Genomic DNA, 23,502 nt, shown 5'->3' on the forward strand with positions numbered 1-23,502 from the left:
CCAGTAGCTAAGCTACCGCCGACTTATCTCTCCGCGTCATCGGGACATGCATTTCTTCTTATATATATATATATATATATATAATGATAAAATATATGTAATGAAATTTCTGAAAGTGTTAAACAAGAAAAGGTATGCAAACCCAGGGTCCTGAGCTGGATATCATCATTCTTCTCTTCTTGGTGATTCCCTTCTACTTTTGTCTCTCTCTCTCTCAGGGTAACTTGGGAATTTTTTTGGTGGTGAAGCATAAACCTCAGGCTTCCTTGCACCATATCGCTAATAATAATATTAAACTGGGTTATGGATCAAGTGTATTAGGTGGAGGTGCTGAACTGTCAGATGTAATTACCATGGTAAAAACAGAATACCTGAAATAAAATAAATTTAAGGTTTAACATAAAAATAAATGATAGTACCTAAACCTGTGGGTCCTAGTACTTTAACTACACTGGTATGCAAAACTTAAGGACCAACACTATTTCTAAAAGTTAACCACAAAATCAAACGAAACAGCCTGTGGCGATTTGCATAATTGTGGCCGTTCAGTAGAAAGCTGGTGCACATGCAAAAATTTCAATCGTGATGAGAGGGCTCACATAAACAGATAAAAGCAGCAGTTCAGCAGATGTGCAAATTACCGAATGGTCAGCACAATTGGTACAGACAACGAAATGGCCATAGGGTGCATAGTGTTAGGTGCCACTTGTGGTTTCCCACGTCTGCGCCACATGTACTCTGTGAAGAAATACAGTACTTCTGTAAATGTCAGAAAAGTGTTCTGTTGTATATGATGTATTGCGTTAGGTTCTGTTGTGTGGTCTGGCATTTGGCCGCAGGGCCCCTGCATTGCCTGCACACACCATTAGGAGGTAGTCTGGCTGTCTTCGCCAGGGTCGCGTGAGCTTCATAGAGTGGCCAAGTAAAAAAAAAAAAAAAATAAATAATAATAAAAAATATAAAAATAAAAGAATAATAAATATATACATTGTATATAAAATAAAATAATAAATATATACATTGTATATAAAATAAAATAATAAATATATATATAAATAAAATTCATTTTAAAAAATGCTGGGTTAGCAGCGAGTCATCTCTGGTTGAGTTGTGGCAAGACCATGGGTGCCATGTCTATGAAGGTTGTTTTCAGTTAGGGAGTACTGATCCAGTCCTGTTCTTGTCCACTTACAGAGGAAGAGTGTCCTTTAGAGATAAAGGATAAGATGAAAGTCAGAAGGCTAGTTCAATTCAGTCAGTTGCCTGTGCAAGGTGTGATCTTCTTACCGCAAACAGGTCCTGGGCAAACTTGGTAAAAGCTAGGTAATATTCCTGCTCAGTGATGTACAGATATTCTGGCTCATGGGAGGTCATGTATTTTGGAAATTAAGCGCCATCTTAAGTCTTTGTAGTGAGGACATGCATAAACCATTTGATCCCAGTCCTCTTCCTGCCCACCGGAGCAGTGGTGGCCTCCTTAATACCCATCAGGGTCAGCTTCTGTTTGGTAGATCCATGCCCGGTAATAAGATATGTAGAATGGAGACCAGGAGAGAACCAAGAGGAAGCTTTGGGGAAAGCTGTAGCGACCCGGGGAATAAATTTCTTCGTGATTGGTCCTTTGGTTCTGTATGTCCATCTCTACTGCCAAGTTTGAGTGAGTATAGAGAAGAGGGTTCGCTTTTCCACACGAATCTCGTTTGTGAGATTGATAGTGTGGTTGAGGATGGTGGCCAGAATTCCTCTTGATAGGCGATAGTGTATTCACCTGGCTCCGTAGCCAGGTGAGCAGGGCAGCAGTGCGAAGCACACGCTTCTTAATTAGACTGGGATTCGAGCCTGTGGCCCCCAAATACGGAGGATGCGGAACGGTCAGGGAATGACCACCGCATACCCCCGCAGCAATATGGCCTTAGTTGCTAATGTTCCTAAAAACCAAATAACAAACAAAACAAACAAACCTCTGTGGGATTTTTCCATGGTAATTACATCTTAGAGTTCAGCACCTCCGCAGCCAGGTTGGCAGGAGCAGCAGTGCGTAGCACACGCTTCTTGAACAGACCGTGGTTCGAGCCCGTGCCCACCAAATACGAAGGATGCGGAAAGGTCAGGGAATGACCACCGCATATTCCCGGAGCAATATGGCCTTAGCCGCTAATGCTCCTAAAAAAAAAAAAAAAAAAACCAAACCAAAACCATCAGCACCTCCACCTAATACACTGACAACGATATATTCGTCTCTCTCTCTCTCTCTCTCTCTCTCTCTCTCTCTATATATATATATATATATATATATATATATATATATATATATATATATATATAATATCTAAATTTTCAGTAAACAATTTTGTAATATTAGAAGCCCCGAATCGAAAAATTCTCCAAATTCCACAGCGCTATTAAACTGAACACTCTCCAAACTACTATTCTCCTATCTACATTTTCCAATTCCATGTTTCGAAAATTGTATTCTGCAGAAATGCTGTCAACAGGTTTCTTTTGTTTATGAAGCCTGCTCCGCTATTTCATAGTGTTTGGTAAAGCTAAAACAAAAAAAAACACATGTTAGTGTTCCAGCTAGTCGGGCCTCGGCATTAACGGCCTCCAGTAATGATTTAATTAGAAGAGACAAAATTAAGAGAAAATTATTTTCATAGTGTAGCTTTACTGCACATAATGAAACCAACATTCAACACCCAGTAAATGGAAATTAATGTCAAAGAATAGTTCCTATTATTTTGATATAAATGTATATTATTAGCAGAGTTGTTCTCGGGAATGTGTTGGGAATAATTCTCATTTCTTTCGAATCCTCTGTTTGGGGGCGTGGTAAAGAGATGGCGACGTCACAATTACAATGTAATTCAGTAGACGAGACCAGTTTAACACGTCATACCGGTGTTTACCTGTAGGGCAGCCAATCCTCTTAACTTTAGACTTGTTTTGCTTACTGCACTCAGTGAAAATGCTGCTGCTTCAAACGGAAAACAGTGGTCTGACCAGGCTCTTAGAATCGAGACATTGATAGTTGTCTATTTCGTGTGCACCGCTTCGAGATGTCGCCTTGGAAGTGTGCCCATGTGTGCAACACAAACAAATGCAATATATATTTTGGATTTGTCTTGCTTTTCGAAATGCGACATTCATAGTGACATTATAGATGTGAAGCTATATCCGTTCCAAACATTTTGCTCTTCACCCCTTTTGCTCCTTGCTGAGTGTTGGGGTAGGATGCAACCGGTACCACAGTACAACAGGAATTTTACTAGGGATTCTTTGGGCCAAGGTCGCAAGATACACAACAATTACGCCCAGAGAAAGGTAAGTCCACTTCTACTCCAAAGTCTTTTGTACTGGACGTTATTCGTGAATAATTGTAAGTTAAGTGAAATCTTCCAAGATTTTATAACACATTACAAATTATATATATAAAACGTTTTCTGAAACAGTGGTCAGCGGAAAACCCGCTCATATATATCACAATCTTTCCCCACCCCACCTTTCTTGCCCATCATAACGTAGACAACATTTGAAGTTCAGAATCACAAAAACCTCTCTTAAAGCTTGGGATAGAGATAAAAAATAATAACTGTGCTAATTTACTTCGTGTCAAGATGATTTCTGTTTATAAAACTTTCAATGAGATTCCTGAAATTGTTCTGAGTGTGAAAAAGGCTTCCAAATATCCATATTTTCGCAATCTGGACATAATTTCTGGAGTCCCATTTTGAAAAAAAAAAAAAAATTAATATATTAATGTCTTAAAGTTTGAAATGACGTCATTCATTTCAAGTTAGTCACAGGCAAACAAAATTTTACTTATATGTTCTTTTAAATTAGCTTTGCGTTTTAGAACTGAAACTGCCCACTTTATTGCTTTGCGAAAGCAATTTCCGAATGCTTCAATACTTCTTCCTAAGAGCCCAGGGTTTTCGTAAATATTCCATAAGTTTTTATTGCTTTATTTATTATTTTTATGCGCGTTCACATACATATATACGCTAAACGCCAATTGTTTTTACCATGTCCGGCTGTCCATCCTTTCCCACAGAACAGAGGGACTCCAAATTTTCATGAAATCTTTTCTTCGTGCTTCAAAATATTTGTCGAACCAAGACAAGCCAAATTTCGTTAAATTCCTTTCCATTTCCTCTTTTCTCTCCTCTTGTACATTGTGAAAATTAGTTTGTCTTGGGTTTTCAATAGGTGTTCCGCGAAAGGTTCAACCAAAAATGAACACTTAGCTGCAATTCAATATGTAGCTAGGTGCTTATTTTCATGAGGTGTATATCTGGTTCAATTTTAAATAAAAAGAAAATGTAGCCTACTTTTTTTTTTTTTATCGTATGATGTGAGCAATACACGAAGGAACCAGGTTTTTCCTGCTTCCTTCGTGTATCGTGACCGTGAGGTCCAACCGGAGTGTACGGCACCATCGTAATATCCAAGCCGGAGGCGGGATTCGAACCTACAATATCACCTATTATCTTGTGAATACAGTGACAACAGTATATCTCCGACCAATACAACTACTGCAAATGGAAAATATTGCTCTCGCACATTTGACCTTTTTTATGTTTCGTAAACTTGTATGTATTGCTGCGCAGGTCACTACGTTCAGCTGGGTGTTACTCGCGGACGGAATCGCGCATGAGGCCACGTGAAAATCGCGTTATACTGGCACTGTTTCTTAATATATCAGTCGCATTGCGAAAATACGCGTTTTACTGAACTTGACTGTATCTGTTTAAAAGCCGACGTTAGGTGGCGCGAGCAGCACATGATGTTAGGATTTACGTCGAGCAGCACATGGTGTTCTACAGAGTGGTGCCCGAAATGTTTCCCAAGAAATTCATACATTATTACAAACGTTATGAATTTTCATGCTTAGATTTTTGGGAGATTCTTCATATTTTACTACTCGTTCAAATATGTTTGGCATTTTGATGAAAAAATTTCTGAAGGCGTCGCGCCATTGTTCCTAAATGTGACGCTATCACATAACTTTATTAATTTAGAGAGACAGTCCAGCTCACAAGTCCCTGAATGTATAGCAGGTTTCCTGCGGAACCTGCTTTTTCAAGAAAAGGTCACATTGGTTCAGGTCTGGACTCAGAGTTTATCAAAGCCGCCTTAGCCGAGTAGTCAAATAGAAGGTACAAAGTACATGTGCTTTGAGTGACCGGAGTTCAAGCCCATGACTGCTGAATGCAGTGCTGTTTCATGTATTCTTTCGATCTTTTGTACTAATCTGACCATGTTGTTGTCCCGGAGTATTAAGAGAGAATTTCTTTTATTCATTAAATACCGTAACGACATGTGACAATCTCGTCATACTGTGGCGATATATGACATATAACGTCAGAACTGTGGGTGTTTCCGATGATTATAATGGTATGACAGTATGTGAGGGCAAAAAATTCCAATGCGATGTTAGTATGTAGCCATCTTGCATAAGCTACCGGGTGCCCACTGAAAGCCTGAGTTGTGTAGAGCTGCGATAAAGGGTCATTGCGAGTTTAACAGTTTTGTTAATTCTCTTTCGGTCCTAGTGGGTCCAATTAAACCATGACTTTATAGGGCCACCCACACAGTCACTTTCCTTCTGTGCACAGAGAAGTACAGTAAGGTGCAGAGTTGGACACTTGCTCAATTACTCCCAGCGCCCTCACTTTCAGGGCGCTGGGAGTAATTAACTCGGCAATCTGTGGCCATCGCGCCACGCAACGCTAATAAAGTTGCTTCTGGGTCTCCAGTTCTAGTGTTCGTTGAATGTAGAAATTTTGTTTTAAGTACAGTAGTCGTTTTTTTTACTGTTATAATTATTTGTGTATTTATTTTTCTATTGTTATGATTATCTGCTGTCATGAACCAAAATAATTGTTTCGTGTGCTGCGATTGTACTATTTCTGAAAGAACGTTTAAGGTAATTTATTGTAATCCATAAACCAGGAAACGTTTAATGAAATAAAAAAAAATAAAAAACTGAATAGCTAATTAACACGTGGTTTCTACTTTCTTTTGAGTTCTATGTTCGTTGAACATAGCAATTTTGTTTTACGTAGTTTTTTTTTTTTTTTTTTTTTACTATTATAATTATTTGTGCTTTTTTAAAACTATTATTATAACTATCTGCTGACATCATGCACAGAAATAAGTGTTTCGTGTGCGATAAATCTGGAGTTCGATTGTACAGATTTCCTAAAGAACATTTTAAGATAATTTTTCAGAATTGATAGAACCTGGAAATGTTTTTAAAAAATACTGAATAGCTAATTAACTAATTCATAACTTATTACATTAATTTATATGAATAGTGTATTGATATTAATCAAAGTAATAGTTTATGAAATAATTAAATTATTCCATAAAAAATTCATGAAATATGTCATAACATCTTTAATGTTTCTAAAATAAAGTCAAGTCAGCCAAAGTAGAGTCACACTGACAAAGTGAAAGAGTTATAATTGCCCAGGTGCTGTGAGGATATGGATATTTATGATGAAAATATATTGGCATATGTCTCAGGTTATCTAGCTAGAAATATTTTAAAGAGCAATAATTGTGAAACATGTAAAGATTTACTATTAGGCCCAAAAGATCATGATATGGACAGATTGTTGTGTTAGAGAGAGAGAGAGAGAGAGAGAGAGAGTATATGGATTAAAATGGCCATCAAAGGAATTATTGAATACAATGAGAAGTGTATCAAATATTTTGCTTTTCTGAAGTCTATTTGGTATTTCATAAGGAAAAAGTTCTACAAAAACTTTATGCTAAAACAAGTTTTATTGACTTAGAGTGGTTTGGGAACCAGGAGTACCAAGCACATGTGCAAAAAGTGCTTATTCAGTCTATCTTGTAAATTATGGAAAAACAAAAAGTGAAAAATATGAATTTGTCTTGCCTGTCCAGTCAAGCATGAAACTCCTTTTAAAGACTATTGAATCATGTTAAACACATGTAACTGGGAAATGTTAAGCATGTGCTATGAAAGATAGAGGGGAAAATTATCATGATTTGATTTTTCTGGGGAAAATTAGGTCATGATTTCCCTCTTTTAGAGATCACTTGTATCAGAGAAATATTAAATGACAAATACTGGATTAACTTCCATTCTGAACTACATATACCTTAATGATAAATAACATATAGCTCCATAATTCAGTTTGAATTCTATTGTCTGATGAATTCCACACTGCTGAAGTATTTGCCAAACATTTGTCAAGGATTGAGACTGTTGATTCATGGAGCCTTTGGTTTAATTTCCTGGTTAAGATCTGTTGGTCAGTGAGGATGACCAAAACTCAGCATTGAAGAATATGAAAAATTACAATACAAAAGACCCAGATGGCTCACCAACTGCATTTTGGAAAATGTCTGTCACTACTCTTAATCCTATCATGCTTCATATATGTATATATTTTTTTTATGTAAACCCCAAACATGAGAGGTATTAGAACCTATAATACTAAGTATGGTACCGTGCTTGGGTTGGAGGCTGAGAAGATGAAAGAAGATATTTGTTGACATTGGACTTGAACTTCTGTAGACTGTAATTTTCAGGAAATACGTATGAAGGAAGATTGTTCCAGAAAATGGCAGTTGAATGAATAAACGAGGAAGATGAAAAGTTGGTTTTGTGAGTTTGAAGTTGGACAGTAAATGGATGCTGGCTAGTGGCGGCTGTTTTGAAAGAGAGAGCGGGAATTATAGAAGCCAATTCAGAAGAACAGTGCCCATGGAAGTATCTGTAGAAGAGGCATGCAGCAGAAACAGTACATCTATGAGACAGCGAGTGGAGAGACTCTGTTAGAGATGAATCATTAATTAACCTAACTGCACTCTTCTGAATGGAATCAAGAAGTCTGAGAGAGGTTTTGGGGGCACCACCCCAGATGTGGGAACAATATTCCCATGGCAGGGCGGATTTGCGATTTATACAGAGTGAGCAGCTGTTTGGAATAAAAGTAACAGCGAAAGAGAAAACCAAGTTTTTTAGATGCAGAGGAAGCAATATTTGTAATGTGCTTGTGCCGAGAGAGATTAGAAGTCAGGGTAATCCCCAAAAGAGATATATCATTTTGCCTAGAAATCGGAGTGTTACTAAAGGTAAGCATAGGAGCAGAAGAATCTTTTTTGCGAGTATAGGACAAGACTGAGTTTTAGAAGGGTTGAAATCAACTAAGTTGTCTTTGCCCCACTGGAGAATTACCTGAAGTTCGGCATTTAAGGAATTGGTAGCAGATTTTCCAGAAGTTGAAGCTGATTGAGCAGGGCAAGGTTTCTCAAAATGGAAAGTAGAATGCAATGTGCTATCATCGGCAAAACTATGGATGGGATTTCCAGGCAATGGAAGAAGGTCATTAGTATACAAGAGGAAAAGAGTGGGGAAAAGAACTGAACCTTGGGGGACACCAGCATTAGTGGAGAGAAGTTAGAAGACAGAGAGCCATCTACCATCACCCTCAGTGAGCGATCAGAGAGAAAACTGGATAACCAATTACTAAAAACAGTTGGCAAACCATAAGATGGAAGCTTGTTTAGAAGATCTCTATGCCAAACACGATCGGAAGCCTTTGAGATGTCAAGAGCAACTACTTGTGTTTCACCGAACCTTTCCGTTGAATTAGTCCAAAAGTGGGTAACATAAGCCAGAATATCACCAGTGGATCGACACTGACGGAATCCATACTGGCGATCGTTGATTAGTCTGAAGGTTTCTAGGTGGCTAATTGATTTCTCCATTACTTTAGAAAGAGTGGAAGTAATTGCAATGGGACGATAATTGGATGGGAGGGATTTGTCACCCTTTTTAGGAACTGGCTGGATATGAGCAAATTTCCAAGCAGAAGAAAAAACACCACCTTTAGAATAAGAAAGTGAAAAAAGGCGGCAAAGAATAGGAGTAAGTTCAGTAGCACAGGTTTTGAGAACAAGTGGAGAAATACCATCGGGACCTGGAGCTTTCTTAGCATCAAGATTCGTCAAAATTTTTCTGACTTCCTTTTGACGGAATACCACCGGAGGCATTGAATGGAGAGTGTTGGGAATGGTGGGAGGTATTTTACCAAGATCATTAATACATTGGAAGTTGGAAGAAAAATGGGATTCTAGCAAGTCAGCTTTATCCCTGGCTGAAGTGACAACAGAACCATTTGGTTTGGGCAGAGGTGGGAGCAGAGATGGGCAAAAGTTGCGGCCAATAGCTTTGGCAAGAGACCAGAAGGTTCGGCTACCATTAGGGCACGAATGTTATGTAAATGTTATGGTAGCCACACGGCTACCATACATTTAATAACTTTCCGAAACCTTTACTTATATTATTGTTTTCTATTCATCCGCGGTTCTTAAGTGTTCTTTTTTTCTTTTTTTTTTTGGATTGGAATAGCAAATTATGAAAATTATATACTAATAATCTGCGAATTGATATTGTCCAACGCAATAACAAAACTTTAAAAAAATGCTCGAATAACAAAACTTTAAAAAATACACATTGCGAATTTCTTCGCGATGTTCCTGAAAGTGGGGCCTCCACTGTCTATGCGTTTTAGCATGTAGTCAGAATTGACATTGTCGTCTATGGGAGTGTCCACTCTGTTTGTTACTACTCTGTGCTTTTGTGGCTACTTTATCGTGAAGCTGGTGAGGAGATTCTGTTGTCCCAAACGTACGTTCTCTTCGTTCACAGGCCCGTTAAAACGAAAATCTCCATGTGAAAATCAGATATGTAATGGTGCACTTCTCTCCTTTCGCTATGTGGCGAATTATCTTTTTTTTTTTTTTTTTTTCCTTTTAATTTTCGTAAATTTATGCGGTACCGTACGGTAATCTTGTATGGGAACAATTTTGAAGCATTTGCCCAATTTTCTGCCCGAAAGTGTAAATTTTATCTGTAATATTGTATATACGGCGCGATGCCATAATTTGTATCATTTTTTGTAGAGACACGTTCACAAACGATTTGCTGTTGCCTTTCAGTGGATGCAGGATCTTTAGATTAGTCTTTTGGACTGGTCAGTGCATGCACGTTTGCGGCCCTCCTCCTTGTGGCATGGTCGTGTATTATGAAGCAATTTTCCTCGTGATTGCTGTTTTCCTTATAGGAAAGTGGTCAGAAGCAACTGAAATACACACGCACACACTATGCAAAAAACTACACTACTCATTTTTGATCATTTTACTGAGTTCTGTAACCATCACAGAGTACTAAGGCGGAGTTTAGCAATCGATCAGGAGCTGCCCTACCTAAGACATAACATGTCCATTTGTTGAAGAGAACCCCAGCTATTATCAGTTCACCAGCTGGTTTTCTTTTCGTGGACTATGCCAGTAGCGCTCAAACTTATTTCTTTCGCGACTGCCTTTATTAAATATAAAATTGAGGCGACCCCTCACTGTAAACCCCGAGAGAGGACGACAAGATTTTTAGAGGAAAAAAATAGCATTTTATAAATTATGTAGTAAGTTTTGAGTACTGAGAAAGGAATAAAAAAGGTTTTCCGTTTTAATTTTCACTCTGAAATAATTGTTTAATATTTCAATTGAATACAACAAATCAAATTCTTATTCTTCAATTAAGATTACAAAACTACAATTAATGAGAGGGATGAGCCTGGTTAACCGATAATATATGGCCAATATTTGGACGCAATTTTTGAAATTGCTAATCTCATGTCATCTTCTGGGTTAAGTCTGGAACGCGCTTTTTTTTTTTTTTTTTTTTTTTTATATATAACTGTTAATTTTAAGAAACAAACCTCACTTAAATATGTAGACCGGAAAATGTATCGCCATTTTCGATAATTCTGGATACTCATCTCGATAGGAAACCCAAAATTTTTCAGTAGTCTTGAAACGAGCACGTAGTGCGTCGTCAGATGACAAGTCGATAAGATCTTCGTTTTGCTCAATGATAATTTCGGGACATGAAGAAATATCAAAAGCGATGGGATCACGAATCCAGTACAGTACAACTTTTTATCTGGAGATACAATAAATCGTTTGGAAAAATTCCTAATTTGCATTGTCAGTTGAGTGGCAATGATTGTATTATGTTAATATTATTGCTAAACAAAATCAAAAAAAAACATGGGAACATTTCAGTTTTACAGAGGTAGTTTATTTTTGAAAGCTTCTGAGTATTAATATATTTGTTCCCTGTCCTTGAAGACTTAAATTTCAATCAAGTTTTTCAAATGTATCAAGAAGGTAGTTAATTTTTTCAAGCCATTTTTTAATTGTAAACAATTGAGCAAGGTGTCTGATAAAAACAAAACTTCATGTTTGAGGAGGCTAAAAAGACGTCGCAACATCAGTCGTTGCTTTACCACTGGACAACCACCTCACTTTTGTATATAAAAAAAGCGTTTCATAAACGGATCCCATTTCATTACAAAGTATAGTGAAAAGTCTGCTATTTAAGCTTCTACTTTTAATGAAGTTGACCACACTGCATCTTTCAAAACTTCGTCCAAATCAACTTGCATTTCCTTTGCTACTAATACTTCCCTATGTATTAATGCAATGATTAAAAACTATGTTCGGAGCAATTTCCTTTATTTTGCCTTTTAAACCTTTTATTTTCTCCTATTAATGCAACCCTCAGTGTAAATCGCAACACTGTTGTTCCACGTTAGATTGTCTGAAAGAAAATATAACATCAAAAATCTTCTAGCCCGTCGTTCTTCCTTCCAGAGCTTTGCAAAGTAGAAAATCCTCCAAAATATCCTCGTAGCAGTATCCGACATATACAATGAGTTGAGCAAGGTTTGAAATATCTGCGGATTCATCTAACTGTATTGCAGAATTGGACTTTCTCTCAATTGATTTAATAAATTGAATTTTATGATGTCCGATAACTGTAATACACCGGGAAACTGTCTCTGGACAGTGCAGTGGTTTTTAAATCATTTATGTACTTTTCTCCATGCATAATTGAAATATATGTTTTATTGCAGCAAGGAGAATGCACCGAATTACGAAGCAGAATAAAGCTTGCGTGCAACACTTCCATGACTCTTTCCAAATTCACTTTTTTAACATTTTTGAGGAGACGTAAGGCATTTGAAGATGTGGACGGGCCTTCTCCGGCTTCTTTGTTCAACTCCATCGCACGCTGTAATTTCTTCCGCTGTCGAAATAGCTTAGATCTGTGCTTTGTAATCAGTGCAGGTGGTTTGGTGGTCGCATTGCACGTATATGTGCTCTGTACGCCCTGCATCGCCCACTATTAGTCTTCGACATGAATTTTTAAAAAAAATTCCGTTGTACTTTTTTTTATTAAATACAATAGAGAACGACGAAAAAACTTTATTTCGTGTCGCATTTTCGTAGCAATTTTTGTCAATCCACGGACGCATTGCACGCGTACGGGCGCTGTACACCTTACAACGCTCACTGCAGTGAACTCCCACTTTACGATTGGTTCACTGTACGATCAAATTACTTTACGATGGACTCTCCATAACAAAATATGCTGTTGGTATGTTGCATTATACCAGGGTACCTAGTAATGCAACATGCCCACTCACTGATGATGAAGCCAAATAGTTTCGAAACGATCATTTGGGTGGTGGTATCCACTGAAAATAAATAACAGTAGTCTTCTCTACTAGAGAAGCGTTATTTATTTGAAGTAGTGCAATACCAGCTGTCTCGTTGGGAAGGCACCCACAATGAGATGCAATTAAAACGATGCCTTTCACACTACATACGTAGTTCAAATTTATGGGTAAACTATGGTGTATCTGCACCGATATTATATAGTTAATAAAAAAATATGTAGCAGGCGCTGGTCATTGTGATCACGTTTACGAATTGAATTTTAATTCTGTTAACGGCGATTCTAATAAGCGAAAATGGAAGGAATATTATCTGCAGGCTATAAAAGTTAAGATATATAGCACAGGTTTACACTTTATTACCTTACCAATTAACAAAATTAATAATACGTGAAAATTTGAAGAATATTTTCCGCAGATTAACAAAATTACACTCGGTATTCCCAGGTGGTCACCCTATCAATTGCTAACCGCGTCTCACGCTGCTTAAGTTCGGTGATCAGATGAGGACCGGTGCATTCCCCTACTACTATAGTTGGCTGTGCAAAGCGCGTGTAATGCGATTACAGTAGAGCGACAGTTATCCGGAATAATTGATGTCAGACCTGTTCCACATAGCCTAATTTTTCTGGTAAGATTAAATAAATTTAATCTAATTATTTAATTAAATAAAAAAATTATAAACTAATCTCGGAAAACAGAAACATCCATCCAGGCATTTTTATGATTTTTATACAAAACAGGAAAATTAGAAAGATTTTTAAATGCTCTGTTTTTTTCGACTTGCCGATAATGAGCACTGACAATCTGTGCGTCTGAGTGGCATTTTCACACACAGCAATTGTAACTCGCTCTTTTCTCATCTTAAAACTTGGTGCAGGCATTTTTCTTTTAGTGGCTAGGGTTTTTCTCGGTAATGCTTTCCATAATAAGCCCGTCTCATCAACATTATAAACGTTTTCTGTCTCGTAATTTGCTTAACTGAAGCGAACTTTTAAAAGGACACCGCTGGCGATTCGTCTGCAGAATGTTTCTCGCCTTGAATGTCTAGTTCACATATACCGGGTCTCAGTTAAAAAAAAAAAAAAAAAAATCATTCAACCTGTGCTTGCCTTAAAATCATCATTACCCCTTAATTTTCGATTAAAATCCAATGGTTTTTCACACAACATTGGACCAGACACTGGTTCACAAACTTCGCGTCTGAAGAAAACAAAATAATAATAATAAATAAGATAAATGAACAAATAAAAAATAAAGTGCACTGCCTAAAGCGGCATTTTCTGGTTTCGACATAGTGTCTTTTCCTGCTAGACCCTTCTTCACTATCCATAATCGACAAAAATTTTGTTATAGCATTGGAATTTTTCTTGATGTCGTAAATTGTTGAAGTCCCCACATAAAATTATTTGGAGAGATTTCCTAGATTTTCACCTTTTCTAATTCTATTAATAATTTCATTTTTTTTTTTTTTTGTTAAAACAATGCGTTTTATTTTCGTTCGCATTTTACCGTAAAAAATTGAGAAAAATAATAAATCGTACAGTTTTGGGCCGATATTATTCTTACCGAATTCGGAGCTAAACTAACCTTTAACAGTATTAAAACCTACAAAACCCAGTAGTCTGTGTTATTTTTCTAAAGCACATTTCTGAAGGTCACATAGAATTCTAGAGGTCACAACCATAAAACAATTTGCAGTTTTCGGTTTATTGGGCTTTTTGTTTGTACAATCTGTTACAAACGGATGGTAAACTCGATCTTTCGCTTATTAGAATCAAAATTTGTGCAAACTTGATCACTATAACCGGCGTTTACTGTAGTACCGTTAATAAAAAAGAGATCCTTCTCCCCCGCCGACTTCCCTAAAAAGAAATTGTACAATGTAATTTTTTTCGGGCTAAGTAAACTGCTCTAGAATAAAAGTCAGATATACAGTAAATTTTCATTCCTGGTTTGTTGGTTCCTTTGGAGGTTTAAGGTTCGATTCTAATTTTCATCCCTCTTCTGCAGAAACGTTGCAATAAATCTGCAGCAGGAGCTGTGAACCTTTCAAAAATTCCTGCACTTATTTAGAAATACTGCTGGACCTTTTTATCAAATAACAGTCAGTGGATTAAGCCATGTCCGTGTGCGCTACACGTTGCTGCACTATCTCCTACTACAAATAATACAAATCTACTACACAAATCCCATCTAGCAGCTACTTGTCACGCGGTGTTCATGTGACGAGTAACTGCCATTTTGTTTACACTTCCTGAGTTACAGTGGAGTTGTTTAATCCGTATCTTAAGTTATTTGATAATCAAGCCTGGAGGGGAAGAAGTTAAGTATTACGTACACACTAGTTTTTTTTTTAGGCGCTTTCTCACACTTCCCTGTCCTCACTATGGCCGTCCGCATTATGAATTCGGTTCACGCCGAACAGATTTTTATGAAATTTTATTTTTGGGTCTTTTAGGAAGATCGATATCTCCCAGCGGTCTCTCACCCGATGTATTAGAGAAAGGGAAAAGTTGATCAACACTTAACTTTCAGTATGTTTTGTTGATCCATTGGAAGCTTTTAAGGAGTAATTGCTGTTCCATAGTTCTCCACACGCAAATTTTTGGTCCATCGGGATCTGCACTCATGCTGCCTGTAAAGCTTTCCACGGCGTGGAACATTTCGGTAGCGTGTCTGTATGCCTCACTTCCCGAAATGAAGTGTGAGATGTATGTTTTGGAAGTAAGGCATGACCATACGCTTCACTTCCGAAACATCCCACAGGTGTTCAATTGGATTGAGGTCAGGTGAATTTGGAGGCTTATCATAAGGGGCAAGCGATGCACCCTCGATTCGGGTCCCAGAAAAGAATAGTCAGCTGCAGACTGCTTTGGTCTTAGGTAATCTAGTTTTATTGGGAGACTTGATTGTCAGGGAAATGGGTAACATCTTTTTTTTTTTTTTTTTTTGGTAATAAAGACAAGGTGGGCCAGAGAACACCAGCGTGTTTGCCAGGTGCAACAATTGATATTACCAAACAGATTGTCAGATTTTAAGGTAGTTAGACAGCATTATTATTCATGTGGAGACTAACGATATTAAATATACAAGACTATATTCATCTGTTGGCAGGAGCGCATTAAGGTCGGTTGAGGCCCCGGGCGCGGAAGAAAATATTGAGTCCCCTTAAAAAAAAGAGAGAGACAGGGAAAATAAAAATACATGTTAATCATTTTTTTAAATAAATAAAAAATATTATGTACTATTAATGTTTTATTTCCAATAAAATTTGAATATAATATATGTATAATATAATTAATAATAGCATAATAATAATCACAAAGTTTTGAACTAATAGTTGAACATATTATTATAGTTGAACTAATATGTTCAACTAATTTGTTGGAGTTTTGCGTATAAAGTTGGGGTTTTGCGTGGGCCCTTCAAAAGTCGGGGCCCAGGGCGCGCGCCCGGTGCGCCCGCCGTTAAATCTGCCTGTGTCTGTTGGATGAATATAGGGACTGTGCTGAAAAAATGCCGCTGGTTAGGTCAGAATATGTCTGAAATTCTGCCCACACAAGATAGGAGAATTATGTGTGGAAAGCCTTTTGAATTAACTGAAAACTTCAAACAAACATGGTTTTTATTTTTGGATTTTGACATGCTTGTTTTTTTTTTTTTTTTTTTTATCTGGGTAATTGTTTTGTTTTCCATTGCATTGGAATCTGCAAGGTTTGTGGGGGGAGATGAATTTTTATCAGCATGGCCCGCATTTGGAGGTAGAAGGAATCCTTTGAACAAAGGTGGTGCAAGGATTTTTGCCAGTATCATTTAGGATACCTCAAGGGGTTCAGAGAAACTGTTGGTTAGTGGGGGAGAAGGATAATTTAGATCCGCGTTTGTCTGATGATATGGATCAAAGTAATGCTTGCACTCGCCTCATGAATTCTTTTTTATTGCCACAACAGCTGATGTTGATAAGATGTTCTGAAGGTAGTAGTGTTTCAAGTGTATGGGGAGGAGATAGAGCTTGGGATACAAACCTAAATAACGTCAAGGAGTAAGTTAGAGAAGTAAACTTGCTGAATTTGAACTCCTGGTTAGGACAACTAATGCTGATAGAATAGGGCTAACAGAAACGTAGTGCCTCCCAGACATTAGGGATGAATTCTATTATGGTATTTATCTATTATGTATTTATTAGGAAAGATAGGGACGATAGACGGGCTGGAGGGGTCATGCTTAAAATGACGAGATTCTTTTATGGAATGGGCAAGGAAGTGTGAATGTCTTATTGTGTGGGTGACTTTAATCTTTCCTAGTTTGATTAGAATAAGTGCAAAGGGAACTCACCGTGGAAAAACTTTTAAACTACATGATTATTATTTGTATCAGTATGTGTTAGAGATAGTACTAGGGGTGCGAATATTCTTGATCTCATCATTACTAACGAATCGCATGACATCATAGGGCTTAAAAAAGTACTGGAACCATTGTCCGGAAGTGATCATGTAATCGTCAGTTGAAAGATGAAGTGTTGCAGTAGATAAAGGTAAAAATAAATAATAAATTTTCTGTTTATACTCCGGGACGACCAAACGGTCAGAGGAGTTCACAAGATATACAGAATACAAGAAACAGCACCGTATTCAGTAGTCACGGGCTTGAACCCCGGTCACTCAAGGCACGTGTACTTATGCACCCGCGCGCCTGACCACTAGGCTACGGCGGCCTCCCTCAAGGTTCACTTTTTGGACCACTTGTTTCTCATTTTCATAAATGACAGACAGGATAGGAGTGAAGCCAACATTTGCGGATGATTTAAAGATTGGTAGAGTACAAGTTCTTGCTTTACGAGTTACCTGGTTCACGAGTTTTTTTCCACAAGTATCAAGTATCAACAAAATCGAAAATATGAACATTAATTGCAAAAAAAATGAATGTTAAACATTCATAAATACCGCGTTCCAAACCACGTGCGTAGCTATACAATACAGTGTACCCCGCTTTACGATATTAATCAGTTCTAGAGACACCATCGCATCGTTAAACTATCGTAATGTGAACCCAATAACGCATTGGTTTTTGGTAATTCGTTTCAAGATCTCAGAAGCTGAAATTTTCGCTTTATAACTAAGCTATTTATCTCTCTAAAATGTCATTTTTTAAGGTCACGCTCCTGACTTTAATGCCACTGGAGCATTTCGAACTTCTCCTGCCCATAGCCTCTATGTCGAAGCGAATGAGCCCTCGTTATCGCTTCGCAGGAAACAGTTGTCTCTACAGTATGCTTTGAAACTGAAATCCCTGCCAGACCATCCGACGTGGACACCCGTTTTTGAGCCACGTTGGAAAAATCTGTACAACATTCGCCAGACTGCCAATCAACCATTCGGTACTCGTATCCAAAGGCTACTCAATGATTTGAACATCACATTAGACAATGTTGCCCCATCACCAGGGCAACCTTTTCCACCCTGGCATGCTCGTGTCCCAAACTACAACTTCTCCCTGAACAACTGGAGAAAGGGCAATACATCATCCAACGTCTACCTGCAGCTCTTTTCAGCTGAGCGCTCGGAACATGCTGACTTCTTGCCCATCTACACAAGATGGCTCGAGATCAGATATGTCTGTTGGATCTGCAGCTGTTTTTCCAGACACCACGGTATCTGAGCAGATCTCCAACGAATGCAGTGTGTTCACTGCAGAGCTGCATGCGGTTGAGCTAGCCTTAGATCGTATACAAACCACCCACCACAAAAAATATATGATATATACCGATTCTCTGAGTTCATTGCAGGCTTTATCATCGATGAGGTTCAACCCTCATCCTGTCCTGACCCGGATACAGCAGAAGCTGCACTCCCTAGCAGAATTGAAATTTGATGTTCGTTTCTGCTGGATCCCAGGCCACATTGGGATCTCAGGAAATGATTTGGCAGACTCTGCAGCCAAATCAGCGAACCTATTTAACTCTTGCCTGTCAGTCCCCTATACAGACTACAGGCAAGTAATTCGAAAGAAACTGATATCCCAATGGCAACACTCTTGGCATGGACAGACTATAAACAAGTTATATGAGATTAAGCCTGTAATTGAACATTGGCAGTCTAGTCTGCGCAGGAACCGAAAAGAGGAAGTTGTTCTATCTCGGCTCCGCATAGGACATTGTCACTTGACACATTGCTATCTGCTGAGGGCAGACGATCGTCCTATGTGTAGAAATTGTGACACCATTTTAACAGTCCGTCATATTTTAATTGAATGTCCGTCCTTTTATAATGACCGCCGTTTATGTTTTAGCCATCTATCTGAACCTTATACACTCAGACAGGTTTTATCCGACAATGACATTATGTCAGCTATTTTTGAGTTTTTACAACTTATTAATCTAAATAATTCTATCTAAAATATTTTTATCGTTTTATGTTACATGAACGTTTTAAATCGTATATTCTTTTAAAATAATTTAAAATTTTATATTCTACATCTTTTTGACTTGGCGCATTATATATAGCCTTAGATGCTAATGCGCCATAAAACAAACAAACAAACCAGCATCAGACTATCCACAAATCATTCGTGGTGCATGCCTAACAGAATGGACAGCACTCTGGCACTCTCAAACAAATAAACTTTTTCAATTTAAACAGGATCCTAGAATTTGGCGTTCCAGTGTCCGTTCATCAAGACGAGAAGAAGTACTTCTTTCAAGATCAAGAATAGGCCATACACATTTGATTCACCTTCATTTACTCACAGGAGATGATCCACCACAGTGTCCGCATTGTTCTCTAAATTTGACTGTGAAACACATTCTCATTGAATGCCCACACTATAATCAAGACAGAAATACAACCGTACTATCTTTGGTTAACCTTCGGAAACCAATAACCCTAGAGAATGTCATTGGTGACAATGCAAATATTCCTGAATTTTTTAACTTTCTGAAGAAAATCGGACTTTTTACTCATTTCTGATTTCTCCTTTTCTGACGTGACATGAAATTCTCATATTTTATTACAATAAAGGAATAGGCGCATTATAGCCAAAGCAGCTTATGCGCCAGAAAACCCCCACAACAACAACATCCTGACTTTAAGGCCATATAAAAGGTCGCGAGCCTGGTTTGTAAATTGTATAGTTACCAATTGAAATCATTAAAATGCACTACACTTTCATTGTTATCATGTGTTCCGTTATAAGAATCAATTTTAAACGCCTTTGTGATATTTTTCTAAAGCTCATTTCTGGAGGTCACGACCATAAAACAATAAAAACAATTTGCACTTTCCGATTTATTGGGCTTTTCTGTTACTGCAAGCAATTATAAACTCAATAGTAAACTTCGATCTTCTTGCATTTGGGAAAATACCGATAACTGGAATTGTGTGTGTGTGTTTTTTTTTTTTTTTTTTTTTTTACGTTATTATGGTGAAATGTGTTTCCCTTTTACTGAAATCTTCAATCGTATAAAGACATAAATAAATTTTCAGAATCTTCTCTTGATTCCTTTTTTTTTAAGCTTCGTAAACTTGTTACTCCACGTGAATCGTGTTAGTTGCAATTTGTGCGTGCCGTTAAAACAATACTTATGTATGCAATCGTGAAATTTATAATTAAAAGAGAAGATTATCTTGGAAACAAACGCCCCTTAAAACATTTCTGAAAAAGACGACTCCTTGTGCAACAAACAAACCGAGTGTCGAGCCAATAATGAGTGATCAACAAGTGTGAGCGCCTCCGTAGCCAGGTGGGAAGGGGCAGGAATGCGTGGCACACGCTTCTTGATTAGACCGGGGTTCGAGCCCGTCACCACCAAATACGGAAAGGTCAGGGAATGACCACAGCATATCTCGGAGTTGTTGCCAATGCTCCTAAAAACAAACAAAAAAACAAACAAACAAGTGTGCATTTAGTCGAAGTTGATGATGAAGAAGAATAAACATTCTTTAACATTTGTAAGTCGTAAATAATTTCTCTATTATTATAATTTGCTTGATTTTATAGGCTACGTTTTCATTTCTTTCGATAAATCAATCGTTTAAACACAAACTAATTAGCTAACTAATTTCATTTTTGAGAACTTAACCCCTATTTTTAACCTTATGTCTATGGGAAATAAATCCCCGCTTTACGAGCGCGTGCTAGGAACGAATTAACTCGTAAAGCCGAGAACTACCTGTAGTTAATGATCAGTGCCAAGCAGTGTGCCTTCAGGATGACTTGAACAGGCTTGAGGAATGGTCAGACAAGTACAGCTGTTTTGCATCCAGTTGGGGGACATAAATTCAAAATACATAGGTTGACGTTTAGATTAGATTGATTAGATTTTAGAACGTTTTCTTTTATCCAGCGAGTCGTTGCTTGCTGGAACAAGTTGCCCTCGCAAGTAGAGGCTCAGAGTTTGAACAAATTCAAAGGTCAGTTGGATTTTACTAGGACCTGAACTAAGCAAACCCTTAGCCATTATTATGAGAGCATCCTTGGACTCAGGGGAGGCCCCACGGACTGGAGATGTGCCAATGTATCCCCAATTCACAACGTGGGATCGAAGGGTTACCCAGTAATTAGACCGTTTAGTTAAACTTCTGTTCTGGATAAAATAATGGAGTCACTGTTTAATTTCACTGGTTAAAGAGGCATTGCAGGATCATCTAGACAAGACTGCAACAATAATTCAGACACAGCATGAGTTTGTTAAGGGGAAAGTCTTCTCTGACAAATTTGATTGAATACTATGATGTAGCCGTAAAGGAACTGGATGCAAAAAATAATTTTGATATCATATAATAAATAAATTTTCTGTTTATACTCCAGCACGACAACCAAGTCAGTAGAGTTTACAATAAATCGTCAATACAAATATTTATCGTATTTAGTAGTCACGGGCTTGAACCCCGGTCCACTCAAGGAACGCGTGCTATGCACTCTCGCTCCTGACCACTGGGTTACGTCACAGTACTTGGATTTCAGGAAAGCCTTTGACTTTGTTGCGCATGGAACACTACTGTACAAATTGGTGCAGACGGGGTGGTTAATTGCTGGAACAGCAATGGTTAATTGCTGGTTAGTTGATAGCTTAAATTCAAGGAGGAACTCGACAAACATTTATAGGAAATGTTGTGTGTGATTTTTTTTTTTGCTGATGCTGCATAAGCTCATACGCTTGCTTTCTTGCATCACATGCCACTATTACTAACACTAGGTGGTAGATTACTCTCTCATTAACCGGTGCAAAACTGGCACTTTGCTTATTGGAGGCTTTAAATGGTTAAACCCTTGTTTAGTCTCTAGAAATCCGTAATTTCCCCCGCCCCCCCCATACTTCTCCTTTAACCCGTGCACGGTACTAAGTACCGTTTTGATACCTTTCAAACATGAAAGATTTTGATATCTTTCATGTTTGGGGTTTTCATAAAAAAAAATAATAAATAAATAATAATGAAAATAAATAAATCCCAAATTATGTTTAGGTGAACTTGTCTGAAAATCGGATTGTCATCGAAGATGGCAGTAGACGTCTTTCCCGAGTGCTAAGACAAGTGAATGAGTTTTAGAGGGATTAAAATCCCTCTAAAACTGTAATGTTTTTGTAAAACTGGTAATGGTTTTAGAGGGATTAAAATCCCTCTAAAACCATTACCCTATTTGAGAATTGCCTGTAGATCAGCATTTAGAAAATTTATTGGTGGATATTCGAGAATTTAATGCTCTTCTTCCATGTGAATGTAGTATGCTGTCATCAGCAAAACTTGGATAGGATTTGTTTAGAGATGGGTAACATAAAGCTTATACAGCCTCAGTATTTGGTGGTCACGCTTATACAGTATATCACCACTGGATAGACACCGATGAACGAAATCCATATTGGCGAAGATCATAATGGGATACTTTAGAAGAGACTTCCATGTCACGATTTCATCAGGGTAGTGGTTCTATGTTTAAAAAGCTCAAAAAAATCTTACTAGTCATCTCTCATTGTGCGCTTTGTTGTGTCATAATTATTAATTTAAATGATGAGTGTGTTTCGAATAAAAACATCTATATTAATTAAAGTTTAGAAAAATATACAGTATAATCCAGTGAATGTATTTAATAACACAATAAATAGTATATTTATTGTGCTATTAAATACATTCACTGGATTATACTGTATATTTTTCTAAACCAATGACCTCAATACACCACGCCCCCTTCGTGATAATTAATTAAAGTTAAATGAATTCGAAAGAAATTCAGAATTTAATGTTTACTGTACAGGCATATTACAATACGGTAGACGAGTGGTCAAACGCGAAGCGATAGTAATGTAGTAATGAGATTATACAAGGATGAACTGCTAAATATGGTGGTGGTCTTGTATTCTGTTATTTTTGTGAATTTTTAACTCTATGGCCGTCCTGAAGTATAAACAGAATTTATCCCTAGCAGAGTTTTTTTTTTTTTTTTTTAATATTAACGTATTTAGCCTATACCAGTGGTTTTTGACCTTTTTAATAACGGCACTCCTAAGTAATTTATTCTACTCAATCTAATATTAAAAACAATGTTATATGATAGTTATTAAAATAATATGAGACCGCCTCCGTAGCCAGGTGGGCAGGAGCAATAGTGCATAGCATACGCTTCTTGATTAGACCGGGGCTCGAGCCCTTGACCACCAAATACGGAGGATGCGGAAAGGTCAGGGAATGACCACCGCATATCCCCGGAGCAATATGGTCTTGGTTGCTAATGCTCGTAAAAACCAAATAATAACAACAACAATATGACCATAAACAAAATTACAATTCATAATACAAATTATTATATAAAATTATAAAATAAAATAGAATAAAATTATTATATAAGTATATATATACTTATATAATAATTTTATTCTTTATTGTACTAAATAAACATCAATTATTGATCACCACAAAATTAAATAGATACCGTACACCTT

General features: G+C 37.4%; 1 protein-coding gene across 6 annotated transcripts in view; it reads left to right on the plus strand.

Annotated features, from left to right (window-relative positions):
* LOC150091241 (RNA-binding motif, single-stranded-interacting protein 2-like) overlaps positions 1–23,502 on the plus strand; it is a 662,097-nt gene that overhangs the window by 275,505 nt on the left and 363,090 nt on the right. The window contains exon 1 of one of the 6 annotated variants that reach the window (XM_090374868.1): positions 3,050–3,324. The exons of the other annotated variants lie outside the window; for them this stretch is intronic. Coding sequence (XP_090230994.1) covers positions 3,082–3,324 — 243 coding nt within the window. The 5' untranslated portion in view covers positions 3,050–3,081. Of the gene's footprint in view, positions 1–3,049; positions 3,325–23,502 lie in introns of those variants that run through there. 6 annotated transcript variants of the gene reach the window in all.

The sequence above is a fragment of the Mastigoproctus giganteus genome, chromosome 1 (assembly GCF_048544385.1).
Source record: "Mastigoproctus giganteus isolate SK-2022 chromosome 1, ASM4854438v1, whole genome shotgun sequence".
Taxonomy (NCBI): domain Eukaryota; kingdom Metazoa; phylum Arthropoda; class Arachnida; order Uropygi; family Thelyphonidae; genus Mastigoproctus; species Mastigoproctus giganteus.